The following is a 21,032-nucleotide window of genomic DNA, read 5'->3' as shown; positions in this document are numbered from 1 at the left end:
GATTCAGAAGAGACAGGCTCTCTTTCTGCTTCAGCCAGAGAGCCTCTCCTGTGGAGTTTGTCCAGACCCTCCATTGGAATCGTCAGCTTCACAGCCTGCCGTGTGGATTTTGGACTCTGTGTTCCCACAGTTATGGGAGACACTTTAATAAATTTTGTATTCGCAAGTGTTTCCTGTTGTTTCTGTTTCTCTAGAGAACCCTAACTAATACAACCTGGTACCAAGAGTGGTTCTTAAGAAACAGAATCTTAAAATGGGTTTTTATGAATGGTTTTCTACTCTGACTGGACACAAAGGCACTAAGGATTCTGATTCCCAAAATCAGAATGGCACTCCCAATACATGGAGTGAGTTGGCAAAAAAGATAGTCAATGTTGTGGGACACAACGAAAGAGAGACCACATAATTCAAAACTGCAAGCCAATTTGGAGTCTTTATTAGCCAGCCGGCAACTGCCTCAGAAACTTCCAAGAAGGAACCCAGAGGTTTTCAAGCTATACTTATAAAGGCTAAAATCATGTTGTGGTTTTGCAGTTGCTAGCAAGCAAGTGTATCATAGAAGCAGAAAAATTCCATTAGCTGTTGCCAAAACATATCCCATTCTCTCAGTTTCCTAACATTGGTTATTGTTTAACTCTTGGGGACATTCTGCCCCAATGTTGTGGGGACTTTCCCTGCTTGGGCCTGATTAATTGCTCCTGCTTGGGCCTGATTGATTGCTCCTTGCCTTCCACAGTCAAAATATCACCATTCAATTCTCCTAATGCTTCGCTTGTGTGAAGCCAGGCTCTGGGGGATAATGTTTTTGACATCTTTATGGAGTTCTGTGGAAATAAGAGGTATACAGATGTTGATTGGTTGTTGTTAGATACACTAGATACATTGAGGAGTGAGAGGGATGGGCTTGAGGCTTCAAACGAGAAGCTTAAGTGCTGTCTGACAGATGTAGAAGTTTCTATGAGTGTCCTGAAGGAAAATCTTATTTCCTGTAGCCATAGACTTGAGATCTCTGAAAATCAAACTCAGAATCTTATTGTTAGAGTAGCAACTTTATAACATAAACTGAAATCGCAATGTTGCATGGTGTCTGCCACTAAAGTGAGGGTATTGATTGGAAGGGAGTGGAACCCTGAAAAATGCGATGCTGACATATGGATTGATAATGATGTTGGGAGTGAGGTTGAAACCTCACTCATGGTGAGTCTTCTCTAGATAACCCTGTAATAGTCTTCCCTGAGGACATAGCCGCCCAACCTCCAGCCTGCCTTGATGAGTTGGCAACCCAACCTCCTCCTGAAAGGATTAGTCCTAGAGTGATTAATCCTGTTTCACCAGATGAAACTGCAAATGAATGCCCTGAAGCAAATGGCTTGGAAGATATTTCTAAGTCTTTTTATGACCCGCCCCCACCACCCCTCATTTCTTCCAGACCCATAACTAAAGTCCCAACAGGCCCCTAAAGGTGAAGTACAAAGTATCACACATGAGGAGTTATGTTATACTCCAAAAGAACTGCGTGAGTTTTCCAATTTATATAGACAGAAATCAGGGGATAATGTGTGGCAATAGATTTTAAGGGTGTGGGATACTGGTGGGAAGAATATAAGGCTGGATCAGGCTGAATTTATTGATATGGGCCCACTAAGCAGAGATTCTGCAGTCAATGTTATAGCTCAAGGGGTTAGAAAAGGTATTAACAGTTTGTTTGGATGGTTGGTTGAAACTTGGATCAAAGGTAAGTGGACATTACCTGAGGTTGAAATGCCAGAACTGCCCTGGTATAATGTAGATGAGGGAATCCAGAGGCTTAGAGAGATTGGAATGTTAGAGTGGATTTATCATGCAAAGCCTGCTCTTACACCCAAGGAATATCTGGAGGATGCACCTTTTACCAAACAGTGAGAAATAAATTTGTGAGACTAGCTCCATCATCCCTGAAGAGCTCTGTAGGTCAGATTTTGCTGTAGGAACTGCTGTCACTGAGCTGGAATCCTTGAACACAATGAGGATGACCGGATCCCAAGTTGGCAGAAGCCAGCACTTAATCACCAAACAGGGTAGATGTGGCTATTAAAATAGACAGCAAATTCAAAGCAGGAGTCGAAATTATATGACTTGCAGAGATTTGTGGCATTGGCTAGTAAATCATGGGGTACCTAGAAAGAAAATAGATGGACAGTCTACTAAATTCTTGTTCAAACTGTATAAACAAAAGAATTCTAGGTCAAATGAACAGAAGTCTAACCTGAATTACAAAAACACAGAGTCATGGCCCCTTAATCAATTTACACACTTGAGAAGTTTACAGACCCAGAGCTCCTTGAATGAAGAGGAGGCCATGTCATTTTGGGGGAGAACCCTGTTACACTGCCACAAATTTATACGTTAATCATCCTCCAAGCCTTCCCCAAGGAGACCAACAGCCTTTTACGAGGGTAACTGTGCACTGGGAAAAAGGAAATGATCAGATATTTCGGGGATTATTAGACACTGGATCAGAAGTGACATTAATTCCAGGGGACCCAAAACATCACTCTGGTCCACCAGTCAGAGTGGGGGCTTATGGAGGCCAGGTGATCAATGGAGTTTTAGCTCGGGTCTGTCTCACAGTGGGTCCACTGGGCCCCCGGACCCATTCTGTAGTTATTTCCCCAGTTCCAAAATGTATAATTGGAAATGACATACTGAGCAACTGGCAGAATCCCTGCATTGGCTCTCTAACTCGTGCAATGAGGGCTATTATGGTGGGAAAGGCCAAGTGGAAGCCACTAGAACTGCCCCTACTGAGCAAAGTAGTAAATCAGAAGTAATACAGGATTCCTGGAGGGATTACAGAGATTACTGCCACTCTTAAGGACTTGAAGGATGCAGGGGTGGTGATTCCCACCACATCCCTATTCAACTCTCCTATTTGCCGTGTAGAAAACAGATGGGTCTTGGAGGATGACAGTGGATTATTGTAAGCTCAAACAGGTGGTAACTCCAATTGCAGCTGCTGTTCCAAATGTGGTATCATTGCCTGAGCAAATCAGTACATCCCCTGGTACCTGGTATGCAGCTATTGACCTGGCAAATGCTTTTTTCTCAATAGCCTTTAGTAAGGACAACCAGACACAGTTTGCTTTCAGCTGGCAAGTTCAGCAATATACTTTAACTGTCCTACCTCAGGGGTATATCAACTCTCCAGCCCTATGTCATATTCTTGTCCGAAGGGAACTTGATCATTTCTCTCTCCCACAAGACATCACACTGGTCCATTACATTGATGAAATCATGTTGACTGGACCTCGTGAGCAAGAATAGCAACTACTCTAGGCTTACTGGTAAGGCATTTGCATATCAGAGGATGGGAGATAAATCCAACAAAAATACGGGGCCTTCCACCTCAGTGAAATTTCTAGGTGTCCAATGGTGTGGGGCATGTTGAGATATCCCTTCTAGGATGAAGGATAAGTTGCTGCATCTGGCCCCTCCTATGACCAAAACAGAGGCACAACGCCTAGTTGGTCTCTTTGGATTTTGGCAACAACATATTCCTCATTTGGGTTTGCTACTCTGGCCCATTTATCAAGTGACCAGAAAAGCTGCTAATTTTGAGTGAGGACCTGAACAAAAGGAGGCTCTGTGACAAGGCTGCTGTACAAGCTGCTGTCCCACTTGGGCCATATGATCCAGCAAATCCAATGGTGCCGGAAGTGTCAGTGGCAAATAGAAATACTGTCTGGAGCCTTTGGCAGGCGCCTATAGGAGAATCACAGTGCAGACCCTTAGGATTTTGGAGCAAAGCCTTACCATCTGCTGCAGATAACTACTCTCCTTTTGAGAAACAGCTTTTGGCCTGCTACTGGGCCTTAGTGGAGACTGAATGCTTAGCCATGGGCTACCAAGTTACCATGAGACCTGAGTTGCCTATCATGAACTGAGTGTTGTCTGACCCAGAAAGCCATAAAGTTGGGTTTGCACAGCAGCACTTTATTGTAAAATGGAAATGATATATATAAGATAGGGCCAGAGCTGGTTCTGAAGGCACAAGTAAGTTACATGAAGAAGTGGCCCAAATGCCCATGGTCTCCACTCCTGCCACATTACCTTCTCTTTTCCAGACCAGAGCTATGGCCTCTTGGGGAGTTCCTTATGGTGGATTGACTGAGGAAGAGAAAACTCAGGCCTGGTTTACAGATGGTTCAGCATGATATGCAGGTACCACCGGAAATGGACAGCTGCAGCACTCCAACCCCTTTATGGGGTGTCCTTGAAGGACAGTGGTGAGGGGATATCCTCCCAGTGGGCAGAACTTCGAGCAGTGCACCTGGTTGTTCATTTTGCCTGGAAGGAAAACTGGCCAGAGGTGCGTTTGTATACTGACTCATGGGCTGTTGCTAATGGTTTGGCTGGATGGTCAGGGACTTGGAAAGACCATGAACATATTTGTGTCCCATGTGAATGTGCACCAGAGGATGGCTTCAGCAGAGGAAGGTTTTAATAATCAAGTGGATAAGATGACCAGTCAGCCTCTTTCCCCAGCAACTCCTGTCATTGCCCTTGGGCTCATGAACAAAGTGGTCATGGTGGTAGGGATGGAATTGTGCATGGGCTCAGCAACATGGACTTCCACTCACCAAGGCTGACTTGGCTACAGCCACTGCTGAGTGCTCAATCTGCCAGCAGCAGAGACCCACACTCAGCCCCTGATATGGCACCATTCTCTGAGGTGACCAGCCAGCTACATGGTGGCAGGTTGATTACATTGGACCACTCCCTTCATAGAAGGGGCAGCGATTTGTTCTAACTGGAATAGACACATACTCTGGATATGGGTTTGCTTTCCCTGTACGCAATGCTTCTGCCAAAACTACCATCTGTGGGCTTACAGAATGCCTTATCCATCATCATGATATTCCACATAGCATTGCTTCTGAACAAGGAACACACTTCACAGCAAATGAAGTGTGGGAATGGGCACATTCTCATGGAATTCTCTGGTCTTACTATGTTCCCCATCAGCCAGAAGCAGCTGGATTGATAGAATGGTGGCATGGCCTTTTGAAAACTCAATTACAGTGCCAACTAGGTGGCAATACCTTGAAAGACTGGGGTAATGGTCTCCAGGGAGCTGTATATGCTCTGAATCAGTGTGCACTGTATGGTGCTGTTTCTTCTATAGCCAGAATCCACAGGTCCAGGAAGCAAGGGATGGAAATGGGTGTGGTACCACTCACTATTACCCCTAGTAATCCACTAGGAGAATTTTTGCTTCCTGTCCCTGCAACCCAGCTCTGCTGGTCTACTGGTTTTTGTTCCAAAACAGGGAGTGCTTCCACAAGGAGAAATAACAATGATTCCATTGAACTGGAATCTAAGACTGCCACCTGGTCATTTTGGGCTACTCATGCCCCTGGATCAACAATCCAAGAAGAAGAATGCATTATTGTCTGGGGTGATTGACCCTGACTATCAGGGGAAATATGACTGCAACTGTACAATGGAGGTAAAGAATAGTTTTCTTGGAATATAGGAGATCCTCTAGGGCATCTTTTAGTACTACCATGCCCTATGATTAAAATCAATGGAAAACTGCAAAACCTAATCCAGGCAGGACTACCAAAGGCTCTGAAACTTCAGGAATAAAGGTTTGGGTCACACCACCAGGCAAAGAACCATGGCCAGCTGAAATGTTTGCTGAGGGTAAAGGGAACATGGAATGGGTAGTGGAAGAAGGTAGTGATAAATATGAACTACGACCACATGATCAGTTACAGAGACCAGGACTGTAGTGCCATCTTGTTCATGTTACACTATTTAAGTTGTAAGATATCAAGTTTAAGAATGAATATTACCCAAGGACTTGCACCCTATTCTGGAGAGATTTAATGTGTTTCCAGTTATACACAGGACAGTTGAGCATTGTTAGGTGAAAGAAAAAATGTGTGTTTTATTGTTTTTTATTTAGAAAATAGATATGATTTAAGGTGATATGTAGAGCTGCCAAGTTGACAAGGGGTGGACTGTCATGGTCAGGTTCATGTGTCAACTTGTCCAAGTGGTGGTACCTGTTTATCTGGTTAGGCAAGTTCTGGCCTGTCTGTTGCAATGAGGACATTTCATAGAATGAAATCATGATCACATCAGCTGCATCCACAGCTGATTCCATTTGTCATCAGCCAAAGGGCATGTCTTCTGCAATGAGTGATGCTTAATTTAATCACTGGAAGCCTTTTAAGGAGGATTCAGAAGAGACAGGCCCTCTTCCTCTTCAGCCAGTGAGCCTCTCCTGTGGAGTTCGTCCAGACCCTCCATCGGAATCACTGGCTTCACAGCCTGCCCTGTGGATTTTGACTCTGCGTTCCCACGGTTACGTGAGACAATTTTATAAGTATTGTATTTGCGAGTGTTTCCTGATGATTCTGTTTCTCTACAGAACTCTAACTACTACAGCTTCTTATAGCTGCCTGCAGACTAAGCCAAGCATCTCTTCTTTACTGAAGTGATTGTGAGGGATGTTTTGGGTAGCACTTCATCGATTCTGAAATGATCGTCCATGTCAAAATCCTCATATCTGCGAGAAAAAAAAATCATTCTTGAATAGAGAAGCTCCTGGTGCCTAGACTGACTGAAAAATGAAGATAATGTTTAAGGTCACTCTGCTAGGCCTACAGTTTGCAGGCCAATCCAAAATAATACTAAGCAGTCATGGGCCTTCCTTTGGGTGAGTGAATAGGTTAAAGCACTTCCTGTTTAGTTTGCTAAAACTGCCCAAATGCAACACACCAGAGATGGATCGGCTTTTAATAAGGGGGTTTAAAAATTTATAGTTCATAAGAGGAAAGGCAGCTAGCTTTCATCTGAATTCCTCTGCACATGGGAAGGCACAAGGTGGCATCTGCTGTCCTTCTCTCCTGGCTTCTGGGTTCCAATAGCTTTCCGCTGAACGAATCCTTTCTCCATCTCCAAACATCTGGGCTGCGCTGCCAGTACTGAGATGAGGTATGCTGAGCTGCTGAGCTCTCTTCTGACCTTTCTCTTTTACACCTCTAGGTAATAAATTAAACCTCACTTTGTGAAAGGCGCTCCTCTTAGTCAAGCACAAATGTGATCAGCCATAGATGAATTTCACATACTGATTATTTAAGTCCACAGAAAAAGAACAATGGGGCATAATCACCTGGCCAACTTGACACCTGAACCTACCTACCACACTTCTGTTGTGGGCGCACTGAAAGAGAGACCACATAATTCAAAACTGCAAGCCAATTTAGAGTCTTTATTAGCTGGCCGGCGACTGCCTCAGAAACTTCCAAGAAGGAAGATTCAGAGAGCAGCCCCCAGAGGTTTTCAAGGTGTGCTTATAAAGGCTAAAATCATGTTGTGGTTTTGCAGTTGCTAGCAAGCAAGTGTATCATAGAAGCAGAAAAATTAGTTAGCTGTTGCCAAAACACATCCCGTTCTCTCAGTTTCCTAACATTGGTTATTGTTTAACTCTTGGGGACATTCTGCCCCAATTTTGTGGGGACTTTCCCTGCTTGGGCCTGATTGATTGCTTCTGGCCCTCCACAACTTCCTTTCCCTTTTCTGATAACTCCACATAATCAAAAGCTTTGGGGCTGAAAATTTTTATTCCTCAGGCTTAAGGAGGATTTTTATGCAGTACCTAGAACATAGTAGGCATTCAGTAGATGTTGGTTGAATAAACAGATTTCCAGGAAGGGAATGATCTCCTGAAGAATAATTAATGATGAAGTTAGACTGCCAAATGTTCAGAAAGATGGATCACTGGAAATTTGTATCTTTGATTCTTTTTTCTCTGCAGCAGGTAAAAGGGAACTATGCTAGGCTGCAAGCTTGCATCTCAGAGCTACGCATGTCTCAGAGAGAAGGTTGTTTCAGACCACAAGGTACTTCTCTGAAGCTGGCAGTAGAGGATGGACTCCAGCAGTTCAAACAATACAGCAGGCATGTGACCACAAGTGCAGCTCTGGGCTACCCTTCCCTAGAGGTAAGTGAAAGGCAAACTCACCAGGAATGAGGCAGGATGAGGAGTTCAGGCAAAGGCTTTATTTCAGGGAGAAAAAGAGCCACCTGGGCAGCGTTTCAAGAGAGAAATAGTCGCACTGAGGAGGCAGGGGATAGGGTTTTTATGGCTTAAGGTTGGGAGTTGGGGGCAAGGTAAATTTCTGTTGTCTAGCTTTCAGGATTAGGTTGTGGGCAAGAGTTAGGTAAGGTTATGTTGGCTAGTTTTCAGAATTAGGGGGTTAATTTAGGAGTTGGCAGTGCTTCAGTGGTAAAGTTAAAATTTAAGCACTGCCTGAAGCATGCAGGGTTGTAAGAGGGTGAAGGTTGAGTAGTGGGGGTTATAGTAAGAGGGCAGTTGCTGAGCATGAAAAGGTGCAGGCTAGGGTGGGAGAGCTGTTTGAAATGTTTGCCAGAGGTAGATCACATCATGGGGGGAAGAGGTCCTGTTCTCCAGGCCTAACAGTAATAACTGCTAACTTTTAGGACTGTAAGCCATCTTCCCATCTCAGCTCATCTAGGTGCTTCATTATTTATCATTCTTAATATTTTGTTACATTGAATGTAGTTTTCAAGGCCAGATTTTCAGCTACCTTCAGGCAGAGGACCTTTTCCTCTTTTTTCCTATAATCTGTGCATTACTTAATACAGAGATAGGCAGAGAGATCTCTCAAAATATGGACTGAAGTGAATTACAAGGAAAAATAGAAATAAAAATAAAATCTGAATGTGCCATCTGCCTCTGAATTTTTTTTTCTTTGCCTCTGGATTTTGGAACTTATAGAACAAACAAACTATCGCTGTTGGCATCTATGTTTATATTTACCCAGGTACTCTTGGAATTCATAATCATTCCTAATCAAATCTTTGCATCAAATTGAATAAATTTGCTTGGGATTAGCAAGTGTATAAATATAAAAACTGCTGCAATTCTGATGCCAGACTGAAACAGTATTAAAAATATGTCATGACTGGATCCTCGATTGTGTACATGGATGAGTGCGAGTTGGAACACATTCTATCTTTGGTAACCCCAAATGTCCAAACTTAGTTCAAAGGTAAACTTTCATCTGCATCCCTCTTTGTCAATAACAAACTTCCAGGTACCAAAGATAATTGCATATAATACCTGCCTTCCAGAATGTCAAAATATTCAAATTATACACAGACCATATTCCTACAGGTCAAATATATTGGTCAAGGGTAAGCACATTTTAGGGTCAAGAGAGCAAGGAGAGAAATCAGTCTGAAAATCCTACACCAAAGCACCCCCATGGGATAGGAGCATACAACTCTCTTATATTTGGTACATATTTAGTGAGTGGAATTTAAAGATCTTGTTTCCTTTATTGCCTCATAAAATCAAAGAATTTTGAATGAGAGAGATGCTACAGTGCTTCAAGTAGTCTTAAAAGACTAAAATACAGGTATGGTTTCTCATTGGTCACTTTCTGGGATCGGTTCAGACTACTTGAAAGGGTTCTGTGATGATCTGTCCCACCAGAACCTGTCAAATGAAATTTAATTTGTTATGGTTAAATACTCTTCTTTGCACTAAATGAAATGGCCACTACCAGAGACTTCTGCTGCATATATTGTATATATCTTCCAGATGTAGCCTGTTATGTTCCTCACTCTGTACATCAGGGAGAGTAGACACATTGATTCTTGGGTTTATTTCCAGATTACTGTTATGACTTCCCAGTCTGGGAAAGAAGTTGTCAAACAGTTGGAGGAAGGATTAAAAGATACAGACCTAGTCAGGGTCAAGAGACTTCAGGTTGTTGAAATCACAAAGGGAGGCCTAGAGCATATGGACTCAGCATCCCCTGTTGAAGACCCCAGCAACAATGGTAAGAATTTTTTAAAAAGGTAAAAAGAGTGGTAAGAATTTTAATGTGCGGTCTATTACAGATCAAGAAGTCTATTGTCTGTGGTCTTTTTGTATTCTTAAAAAACAAATGAAGCTGGATATTTCACTGCAGTTCAGACCCATGTTTCTAGGTGTTAGAGTGGAATTTTGTAATTGTTATTTTTATTTCAGAAATAAAATACGTTATTAGTAAAAATCAAAATATTATAGGTATAAAAAGTAAAAATCCCTTTCTTCCCTAATCACTTTGAAGGGTTTGGAGTATCCACCCCAACTTTCCTCTATATATTTATATACATAGATATGCTTACATACCCACACACACACATTTAATACTTTAATGGGACCATGACATAAATCTTATTTTGCAAACTTTTTTGTTCTTGTTTTTTGGATAGCTATCTATATCAGAATTTATACATGTCTTGTTTTTTAAAAAGTTGCATGGTTTTTTTTTAATTATATGATTGAACCATAGTTTGTCTAATCGCCTATTAATGAACAATTTGGTTTATTCCATTTTTTGCCTTTATAACCAGTGCTGTACAAACAGACTTATATACATAGTTGGCTTCACGGGCTTATGACCACTGAAGTCACACAGGGCCCTATGCCTACAGTTTCATGCTCTTTAGTCTCTGTCCTGACTCAATAATTTTATCTTTGAATTTCTCTTGTGCGAATAAAGTTTGATGGGACACAGGAGCACACACCGAGGGCTTAGAGCTTTGGCTCACATGTACCTGGTCTCCCACCTCCTCTACCTCTACAATGTAGGTTCTCGGTCACCTGCTCCCCAGCCCTGGGCCCCCACCCCTGCAGGTCCCCAGCCACCTATGCATATATCCACTCACCCAGCAAGTATTACAGTGCCCAAGAGAGCATGAGGTTAAATAGCAAATTTTAAATTACAATGGCATGTTAAGGAAGAAACCACAGAAGAAAGGAAAAAAGATTTAGTGCACTTAATGACACTGTCATTCTGTTTTTTCTAACAAGGAACCCCACATTTTTATTTTGCACTGGGCCCCAGCAAACTATATAACCAACCCTGCTTAGACATACACTTGTATGCTTGTACAAATATTTTCTGTAGAATAAACTCCTAAAAGTAAAGTTACGGATAAAACAGTCTATACATTTTCAGTTGTGATAGTTATTGCCAAATGACCCTCCAAAAAGATGATACCAATTTATACTTCCACCAACAGTAAATTAATTTTTTACTGGGAATTACTCTCTCTCTCTCTCTTTTAATCTTTGCTAATCCACTGGGGGAAAATATCATTTTGCTTTTGAAATTAGACTTTTATTTTTGAATGACCCCCTAAGATTACTTTGGAGGGAAAGTGTTACGTGAGCCTACAAAGTGATCTTTCCCTTTTTTCCATTTGCTCACTTTACGTGATGATCTTTTCCTTAATGTTTACATTGGAAAAAAATTCATGTTTTTTGTAAACAAACTTAAAAATGCAGGTAAGCAAAATGAGTAAATTTAACACCCACAATCCCACTTCCTGAAAGAAGAAATATTCAAAGAGAGTTTTAAAGAACTTGCAGGAATTAGCCAGAGAAAGAGGAAAGGGGCACTCAGAAAGGAGACCCAGAGGCATGAGAAAGCAAAGATAGGATCAGCTTTCAGAGATGTTCCCATGTTCCTTATGACTGGGGCCTGGCAGCAGGTGGCAGGAGTGAGGTTGTAAAGGAGGCAAGGGGTTAATCAAGAAGGGCCATATATGCCATTCTGGGACATTTGGAATTTATTCTAAGGCAGTGGTAGTTTATTAAAAGATTTTAATCAGGAAGTCAAATAGAGATTTCCAAATTGTGAAATTTCAGAGTTTAAAAAACTCTGAAATTTGTTTTATATGTTTTAATTCATATAACACTTAAGTTATGGTTTGCCCTCCAGCAGTCCTTTCTGGCTATATTAGCCTTTTCCAAGGTTAAATACATCTGGAGGTGCCTGTGTAATGATAAGTTTGATATCTTCCTGGTCCCACATGCATAATCTTGCTCTTTTTTTTTATTTCTTTCCCATGAAATTAGGCCTGGGGAATGGTAACTAAAAATGTGATTCCCATCAAATTCTGACACGCTTGGATCCTCCCACCATCATGAAGCCACTCACATTGTTCTGGTAGGGAAGGGAGAATAGCCAGCCTAAGTCATATGGTTCGTGAGCTCTCATGCACTGGTACACGCTGCACTTTTTAAGCCAGTCTCCTCACTGGCTCCAGAACTTATTGTTCTTCTTTCTATCTCCATCCCTTCACTCCTATTAGCCTTTTCCTCTGAATTACTTTTCCTTTTCTCTGAATTCCCTACCCTGTCTTCTTCCAGCAAAATCCTCCCCATCCTAAGTCCTAGTTTGTGACCACTGTATTGATTTTCCTCTGCTTAGAACAATATTATCACTTCTAGTCAGCACCACCCAATTTAGCATTTAATTATACACTATGTAGAATTGTTCACCATTGCTTTGTTGTGTGATAATTTTATCTCCTCAGTTAAATTGTGGGTTACTTGATATCTTTTCCCCCTGCATTAAACTGTATATACCTTGGGATTAGAAATTTGTTTGACTCATTTCTGCATTCCAATGTGTAGCAAATTTTGATTATCAATAGGTATTTTTTCAATGAATTGGTGGCAATGATACCTGAGGAGGCTGTTCTTAGTCTGCCTAGCATCCTCCTTCTCCTGTAACGTCTCCACCCTCCTTGTCACAAAATGCTCCATGACCCAGGTTGAGACGATCATAGTTCCAAAGATCACCAGAGTCCTTCCCGACAGATTCTGAAACTAATACCATAACACAGAAGTTATTTTTCTTTGTCTTTGGTCACAAACAGATCAGATATGGACTATGTCCTTTTCTTCTTTCAGTGACTGAACTCAAAAAGCATTTATTGTATCTCTGACAATGGAGTTCAAAGTGTTCTGAGGCTGCCTGCCACCTTTATGTAGAATAGTTAATGGCTAGGGCTGTGTAGAAGAGCTTTTAAATGCAAGAAAGCATCTTCCTACCTTGTATCATGGTTGATGATTCTTCCAGTAACTTCCTTATAAATAATATATCATCCAATAAATTACTTATAATTCCTTTTTTGTGAGTTAAATTATGTCTTGTTTGTTGCTTGAAAATTTTCCTAATTTGGCTCTACTTTCCTCAGCGTTAATTCTTTTGTTCCCTTAATATTTTTGTTTCATTTTCGTGTCTTTATCAAGAGATTGGCAACAACTGCTTCTCTCATTCTCAGAAGGATGAATGCTCTGGAATTAAGTTGCCTAAATTCCAGTTCTATCACTTACTACCTAGGTGACTTTGGGCAAGGTACTTAACCTCTATAAATCTCCATTATTAATTCCTAACCCATGCAGTAGTAGTAAGAATTATATGAGATTATGTAAGTAAGTTATTTAGTACATACTAAGTACTCAGTAAAACTTACCTATTTTTTTAAAATTTTTATTATGGTAGCATATATTTTAACCAATTTCAAGTTGGTTAATTACATTTAATTATATTCACAATGTGGTACTACTGTCGCCACCATCCATTACCAAAGCTTCTCCATCAGAGATGGCCTAAGGGTACATCAACTAAAGAACGCAAGGGCAAACTGTGGTGAATACATAAATGGAATATTGAGTGTTTGCAAGAAGGAATGAAATTGTGAGCATGTGTTCTAGTTTGCTAGCTGCCAGAATGCAATATACCAGAAATAGAATGGCTTTTGAAAAGAGGAATTTAATAAGTTGCTAGTTTACAGTTCTAAGGCCATGGAAATGTCCAAATTAAAGCAAGTGTATAGAAATGTCCGCTCTAAGGCATCCAGGAAAAGATACCTTGGTTCAAAAAGGCTAATGAGGTAGATTCAGGGTTCCTCTCTCAACTGGAAAGGAACATGGTGAACATGGTGATGTCTACTAGCTTTCTCTCCAGGCTTCTTGTTTCATGAAGCTCTCCAGGAGGCATTTTCTTTCATCTCCAAAGGTCTCTGGCTGGTGGACTCTGCTTCATGTCTCTGTGGCATTCTGAAGCTTTCTCTAAAATGCTTCTTTTAAAGGCTTCCAGTAAACTAATCAAGACCCACCTGGAATGGGTGGAGTCATGTCTCCATCTAATCAAGTTTAATACCCCTACGTGGGTGAGTCACATCTCCATGTGGAGATAACCTAATCAAGTTTCCAATCTACATTATTCAACAGGGATTAAAAGAAACGGTTGCTCCCACAAGATTGATTAGGATTAAAACATGGCATTTCTAGGGTACATAAATCCTTTCAAACCAGCACAGCATGCAAGTAAGTGAATGAACTTTGAGGACAGTATGATGAATGAAATAAGCCAGAAACAAAAAGACAAACATTATAACACCTCACTAATATGAACTAACTATAATGTGCAAACTTTTATTGAATCTAAGAGCACAGATGATCAGGGGAAGGCTTACTGTAAAGATTCTTAGAGTGTAAGCTCTTATAGCAGCATCTATTTCTGAGATGTAATGATTATTTCTAAATTTTGAGATGTTGAACTCTGTATAATCTGGCCATTTCCTGGAACTTCGGATATCTATATGACACCTGAGATTCAGAGCTAGAGTTCTGCAGCTATGAAAATCAGTATTACCCCATACAGCAACTGTTAAAAAAAAGAGAGATCAGACATCAGTAAGAAATATGAACGAAGCAGATCTGGTTATGTCTAAGGTAAATCAGACTAAAGTGTAAAGGATGATACTGACTGTGTTTTAAAGTTTCAACTTCTGTGTAAGGCCAAAGAAAGAGATGTTTATTTGGTGCAAAATTCATTTTTTTCTGTAGCACACTATCTAATTTAACTTATATGGTCAGTTTATTCAAACACTGTAATTACATGGAAACTTGAATAAGGAGTGAGAACTTGTTAGTTTGTACAGATTAGTGTGATGCCCCGATAGATCCCTGAGTAATTTGAGTAAAGAATAAAAAAGTATTTCCAAAGCCTCCTTGAGGGACTGGGGTAAAAATGTGGAAATATTAAACTTCCCCACCTGGGGATTTCCTGATATTCTTGCAAACACTAGGAACTGCAAATATAATAGGCCAAGCCCTCAATCTTGGGGCTTGCCCTTATGAAACTTACTCCTGCAAAGGAGAAGCTAAGTCTACATATAATTATGTGTAAGGGTTACCCCCAGAGAACCTTTGTTACTCAGATATGGCCCCTCTCCCTAAGCCAACTCAGCACGTAAACTCACCATTCTTCCCCTCTACATGAGACATGACTCCCATGGGTGTAAATCTCCCTGACAACATGGGACATGATTTCAGGGATGAGCCTGGACCTGGCATCATGAGATTGAGAAAGCCTTCTTCACCAAAAGGGAAAGAAAAATGAAATAAATCTCTCTGTCTGAGAGATTTCAAATAGAATTGAGAGATCATTCTAGAGATTATTCTTATGCATTGTATAGCTATCCCTTTTTAGTTTTTAGTGGACAAGAATAGCTAGAAATACATACCTGAAACTGTTGAACTGTACTCCAGTAGCCTTGATTCTTGAAGATCATTGTATAACTACATAGCTTTTTCAGTGCCTGATACTCCCTTCATCTAGTGTATGGACAGATAAGTAAAAAAATAAAGACAAAAAACAATAAGTAATAGGGGGGTTAAGGAGTATGGGATGTTTTTGGTGTTATTTTCTATTTTTATTTTTATTCTGTTGTTTGGAGTAATGAAAATGTTCACAAATTGATTGTGGTGATGAATATACAACTACATGATGGATACTGTGAACCACTGATTGTACACTTCGGATGATTACATGGTATATGAAAACATCTCAGTAAAATTGCATTAAATAAAACTTCCCCATCACTCCCCAAAAAAGTTAACTATTCATTCTTATTATTAATATTTTTTAACATTTTGTATATGGATGATTTGGTATATTTCTGATATTTGTTTTAATGGTCAGGTCCCAAGCAGACCATGAATTACATGAGGATAAGAATGTGTCTTATTCATATCTGTATCACCAGCATTTGTCATCTGCCTGGCACATAGTAGATTCTCAGTAAATATTTCTTGAATAAATAAATGAATGATTGGAAAAATTATATAAAATATTGATAAGTCTGACTACTTTAAAATTAAGAATGTTTGTTTATCAAAAGACACCATGAAGAAAATGATGAAACAAGTCACAACCATATGACCAATAAAGAGTTGGTATTCAGAATAAAGAATGCCTGAAACTCAATTAAAGAACAAAAACAAGACAACCAAATTTTGAAATAAACGAGAAGTCTGAACAGGCATTCCACAGAAAAGGAAATCCAAATGAAAAGTAAACTAAAGAAAAATTCCCAGCCTTATTAGTAATCTGGAAATGCAAATTAAAATAATAATGTACTATTTTAAGCCCACTAGACTGAAAAAAATTAGGAAGTCTCATTATAGAGTTGACAATAGCAGAGCAATGTAAACTTTTATACACTTCTGGAAAGAAGATACATTGAAACACAACTTGACTTTTTTTGTAAGGTAATAATCACAATACCAGCAATTCTATGTCTAGGAGAATGTCCCCAGAAAAACTTTTTCAAATGCCCACCTGGAGACATATACAGGAATGTAAATATTGACCTTATTCATAAAGCAAAAAATTAGAGGGTGCACGGGTGGTTCAGTGGTAGAATGCTCACCTTCCATGTGGGAGACTCTGGATCGATTCCCAGACCATGCACCCCCCCCCAAAAAAAAATTAGAAACCACTAAACTGTCCATTGAATGAAGCATGAATAAATGTTGTGAGGTATAATCACAAAGTGGACTATTAAACAGCTATGAAAATGAATGAACCACAGCTGTGTAGAACAATGTAGATGAATCTACTTCATATGGAGTTTTTAAGAAGCAGGTAAACAAAGATATATACAATATTATACCTCTTTATAAAGCTCAAGCAAAACTAAAATAATAACATGTTGTTTAAAGTAATGAAACTACTCTTAAAAGGGAAGGAAACATAAAAACAAAATTCAGTTGTTAAGGTTTCCTCTGGAAAAGATCAGGGAAAAACATAAGATATTTTGATGGCATTGATAACGTTCTACTTCTTCAGTTGAGTAAACTATCCATAAGTGTTCATTGTGCTGTTATGAGTCATAGCTTACATGCATGTGTTCATTTGCATGTAATAAAAATTTTATAATAACTTTTCTAAAGAGTAAATAATAAATAATTCAAAAATAAAATGGCTATTATGATCAACATGCTTTGGCATCCAGAGGGCACATATCCATGTTGACAGCAGTCTGCACTCTTTGGGTTTGTAAATCTCTCATCCAGTTAGAAATCAACCTAACTGCTGTCAGCAAGCCTGTATTTCTCACAAGGATATCAAGTTCCCTTTCTAAGTGCTCACAAACCATCTGTTTAAGATTTCCTCCTAGATTTTGCCAGGGATGGATGTCAAGTTCTTTTGGAAAGATTTTATCCACACATGTTCTCAGGAAACAAATGTTACAACCCAAACATAGAAGATAAAGATGCATTGATTTCTAAAGGATTCCAGAAGAAGAAAAAGAGCCTCTGTGCTTCAGTGCAATTGTCAGACTCCTAATATTGATTTTCGCCCCTGTAGTATCCTAGAAAATAGATCAGAAAATGCAAGCTGTTCATAGAGCTTGTCTTTGATAACAGCATTAACGTCATTTTCCTGGGGGATTAAGACTAAAGGAGAACCACTGTTTTATATAAAGATTTTGAACACAAACATTTCTTTATTTCATTAACAGAAGCCATAGTCTCCGAAAAATGGCAAGTCTTTCTAAAATTTAAGCATTTTTTAAGGGTTCTGCAGAAAATCCAAAGTTATTTGAAAAATAGCATTTTTATGAGGAAGAAATTCCATACCATAAATTGCATTTATTCAAAGTGCAATATTATTTAGAGCATTCTGCCACTAAACCACCTGTGTACCCTGGGTCATGTTTTTTATCCATTCTGATAATCTCTGCTTTTTTATTTGGAGTGTGTACTCCATTAACATTTACCATAATTGTTTATACGACTGGATTTAGGTCTACTGTTTGATTTTTTGTTTATCCACTCTGTTTTTGTTCCTCTTTTTCCTGTTTTCCAGATGTTTGGGTTTGACTCAAGTCCCCCACAAAAGGTATGTCCAGGTCCTAAAACCTGTGCGTGGGAACTCATTTGTTAATAGGACCTTTGAATATGTTATTATTAGCTAAGGTATGCTTATACTGAATGAGGATGGGCCTTAATCCAATATGATTGAAATCCTTATTAGCAAAGGAAATCTGGCACAGAAGGAGAGCCACAGGAAGGAGCAAAATGCTGGAAGTCAATGGAACCCAGAAGGAAAAAGACATAGCCATGTGACAGGAAAGCCAAGGAACCCAAGGATGGCTAGCCAGCCAGAATGCTATTGACACCAGGAGGAAGAAAGCCTTCCAGCCTCTGAAACCATGAACCAATAAATTCCTGTTATTAAGTCTAGCCCGTTATTGGTATTTGTCTTATAGCCTGGAAACTAAGACACCTGCTTTGTTTTGGATTATTTAAATAATTTTTAGAATTTCATTATAATTTATGTATTGTCATTTAGTTTTATTTCTTTGCATTAGGTTTAGTGCCTGCTCTGTGAATTACTTTTGTTTTGTTTGTTTTGTTGTTTTTTGTTTTTGTTTTTGTTTTTGACATGGGCAGGCACCGGGAATTGAACCCAGGTCTCCAGCATGGCAGGCAAGAATTCTGCCTGCTGAGCCACCGTGGGCCACCCTATGGATTACATTTTATATCCTTAAATTTTCACAGTCTGGTGGCACTCAGCTCTCCAGACTATCCAGTGTCATCCTTATCACTGTGGTGACACCAACACCTGCCACTGCCATGACTGAGCAGATGTCCCTCTGTGGCACCCTCAAGGGCCACAATGGCTAGGTGACCCAGATTGCTACTATTCTGCAGTTCCCAGACATGACCCTGTCAGCTTCACGAAACAAAACCATCATCATGTAGAAGTTGACCAGGGATGAGACCAACTGTGGTGTCTCCTGGCATGCTCTGCAGAGTCACTTCCACTTTGTCAGTGATGTGATCATCTCTTCAGATGGCCAGTTTGCCCTCTCAGGCTCCTGGCATGGAACCCTACACCTCTGGGATCTCACAACAGGTACCACAACACATCGATTTGTAGGCCACACCAAGGACATGCTGAGTGTTACCTTCTCCTCTGACAACCTGCAGATTGTCTCTGGCTCCCGAGATAAGACCATCAAGCTCTGGAATACTTTGGGAGTCTGCAAATACATGGTCCAGGATGATAGCCACCCAGAGGGAGTCTCTTGTGTCTCACCCAACAGCAGCAACCCCTTCATCATCTCCTGTGGCTGGGACAAGCTGGTCAAGGTATGGAACCTGGCTAATTGCAAGCTGAAGACCAACCACATCGGTCACATGGGCTACCTGAACACTATCATTGTCTCTCCAGATGGGTCCCTATCTGCTTCTGGAGGCAAAGATGGCCATGCCATGCTGTGGGACCTAAATGAAAGCAAGCATCTCTATACCCTGGATGGCAGGCATATCATCAATGCCCTGTGCTTCAGCCCCAATCGCTACTGGCTCTGTGCTGCCACAAGCCCCAGCATCAAAATCTGGGGCTTGGAGTACAAGATCATCATAGATGAACTGAAGCAAGAAGTTATTAGTACCAATAGCAAGGCAGAGCCACCCAAGTGCACCTCTCTGGCCTGGCCTGCTGATGACAACCTAGTGCAAGTGTGGCAGGTAACCATCGGCACCCAGTAAAAAATTTATGGCAGAGCTTTAGAAATAAAGGAAAAATTGGCAAAAAAAATTTTTTTCAGTCCACTTAGAGTCAATAAAATACTTCTTCAGGTAAAATTTAGAAACCTCAGGATTATAGTACTTCATGTGAGCTGTAAAAACCTAAAGTTTTAAATATATTTATATTTAAATAAATATATATATTTAGTATATGTATAAATGTATATGTGAATATGAATGTACATATGTATTATGTTGTGTATATGTATATATAAATATTTGCAGCCCATTTAAAATAAATATACCATTTCATGGGAAACATAGAAACTTTGCATCTATATAGGTCCATTTACACACACATTGTCTTTTATGTTATAATTGCCATGTGTATTACATCTACATTCATTCTAAACTCCACACGATGATATTATAAATTTTGCCTGAAACAATCATGTATATTTTAAAGTAATTGAGAGAAAGATAGTCTTTTATATTTATCCATATATTTACCATTTTCAACACTTTTCATTCATTGCTGAAGATCCAAGTTATCCTTATATACCATTTCCTTTGGCTTAAAGAATTTTAATATTTATTGTAGCATAGTTCTGGTGATCCAAATTCTCTTATTTGTTCTTCATCTGAAAATATGCATTTTACGTTCATTCTTGGAGGATATTTTTCTTGTATATAGAAATCTGGGCTGACAGAGTTTTTTGTTTTTTTCTTTCAGCACTTTAGATGTTGTTCCACTATCTTCTATCTTGAGTGTTTTCTTATTAGAAGTCACAGTCTAATCATTTTTCTAATCATTTTTCCCTGTTTGTAAAGTGTCATGTTTCTGGTGGCTTTCAATAATTTTATGTTTATATTTGTTTCAGCATCTTGACAGTGATGTGATCAGGCATGAATTTCTTCTAATTTATCCTGTTCAAGGTTCACAGAGCTTCTTGAATCTGTACATTTATATCCTTAACACAATTTGGGAAATTTCTACCATTATTTCTTCAAACATTTTTTTCTGCATCATTCACTCTCCTCCTTCTGAGACTCCAGTTATCTGTACGTTAAACCTTTTAAAATTGTTCCACCATTCCCCAGGGATCTGTTTGTTTATTTTTGTTAATTTTGTCCAAAAATTTTCTCTCCATTCTTCAGAGTAGACGATTTCTATTCAGCTATCTTTAGTTCACTGACTCTTTTCCTCTTTCATCTTCATTCTGCTATTAAGCCCATGCAGTGACTTTTTAATTTCAGATATTGTATTTTTCAATTCTAAAGTTTGTTTTGCTCTCTTTTATTTTATGTTTCTATTTTCTATAAATAGAAAAATTTTATA

General features: G+C 39.6%; 1 protein-coding gene and 1 pseudogene across 3 annotated transcripts in view; both read left to right on the top strand.

Moving 5' to 3' along the window:
* The window catches only part of M1AP (meiosis 1 associated protein), a 120,398-nt gene that overhangs the window by 59,104 nt on the left and 40,262 nt on the right, over window positions 1-21,032 (top strand). For all 3 annotated transcript variants that reach the window (XM_077134681.1, XM_077134680.1, XM_077134679.1), the window contains exons 3-4: window positions 7,808-7,993; window positions 9,692-9,860. In XM_077134681.1, the coding sequence (XP_076990796.1) occupies window positions 7,808-7,993; window positions 9,692-9,860 (355 nt within the window). The remainder of the gene's footprint in view (window positions 1-7,807; window positions 7,994-9,691; window positions 9,861-21,032) is intronic.
* On the top strand, window positions 18,625-19,749 carry LOC143661607 (small ribosomal subunit protein RACK1 pseudogene; annotated as a pseudogene).

Source organism: Tamandua tetradactyla, chromosome 17 (assembly GCF_023851605.1).
Source record: "Tamandua tetradactyla isolate mTamTet1 chromosome 17, mTamTet1.pri, whole genome shotgun sequence".
In the NCBI taxonomy this organism is placed as follows: Eukaryota; Metazoa; Chordata; class Mammalia; order Pilosa; family Myrmecophagidae; genus Tamandua; species Tamandua tetradactyla.
Note: the sequence above shows the minus strand (reverse complement) of the source record. Positions and strands in the feature narration are given on the sequence as shown.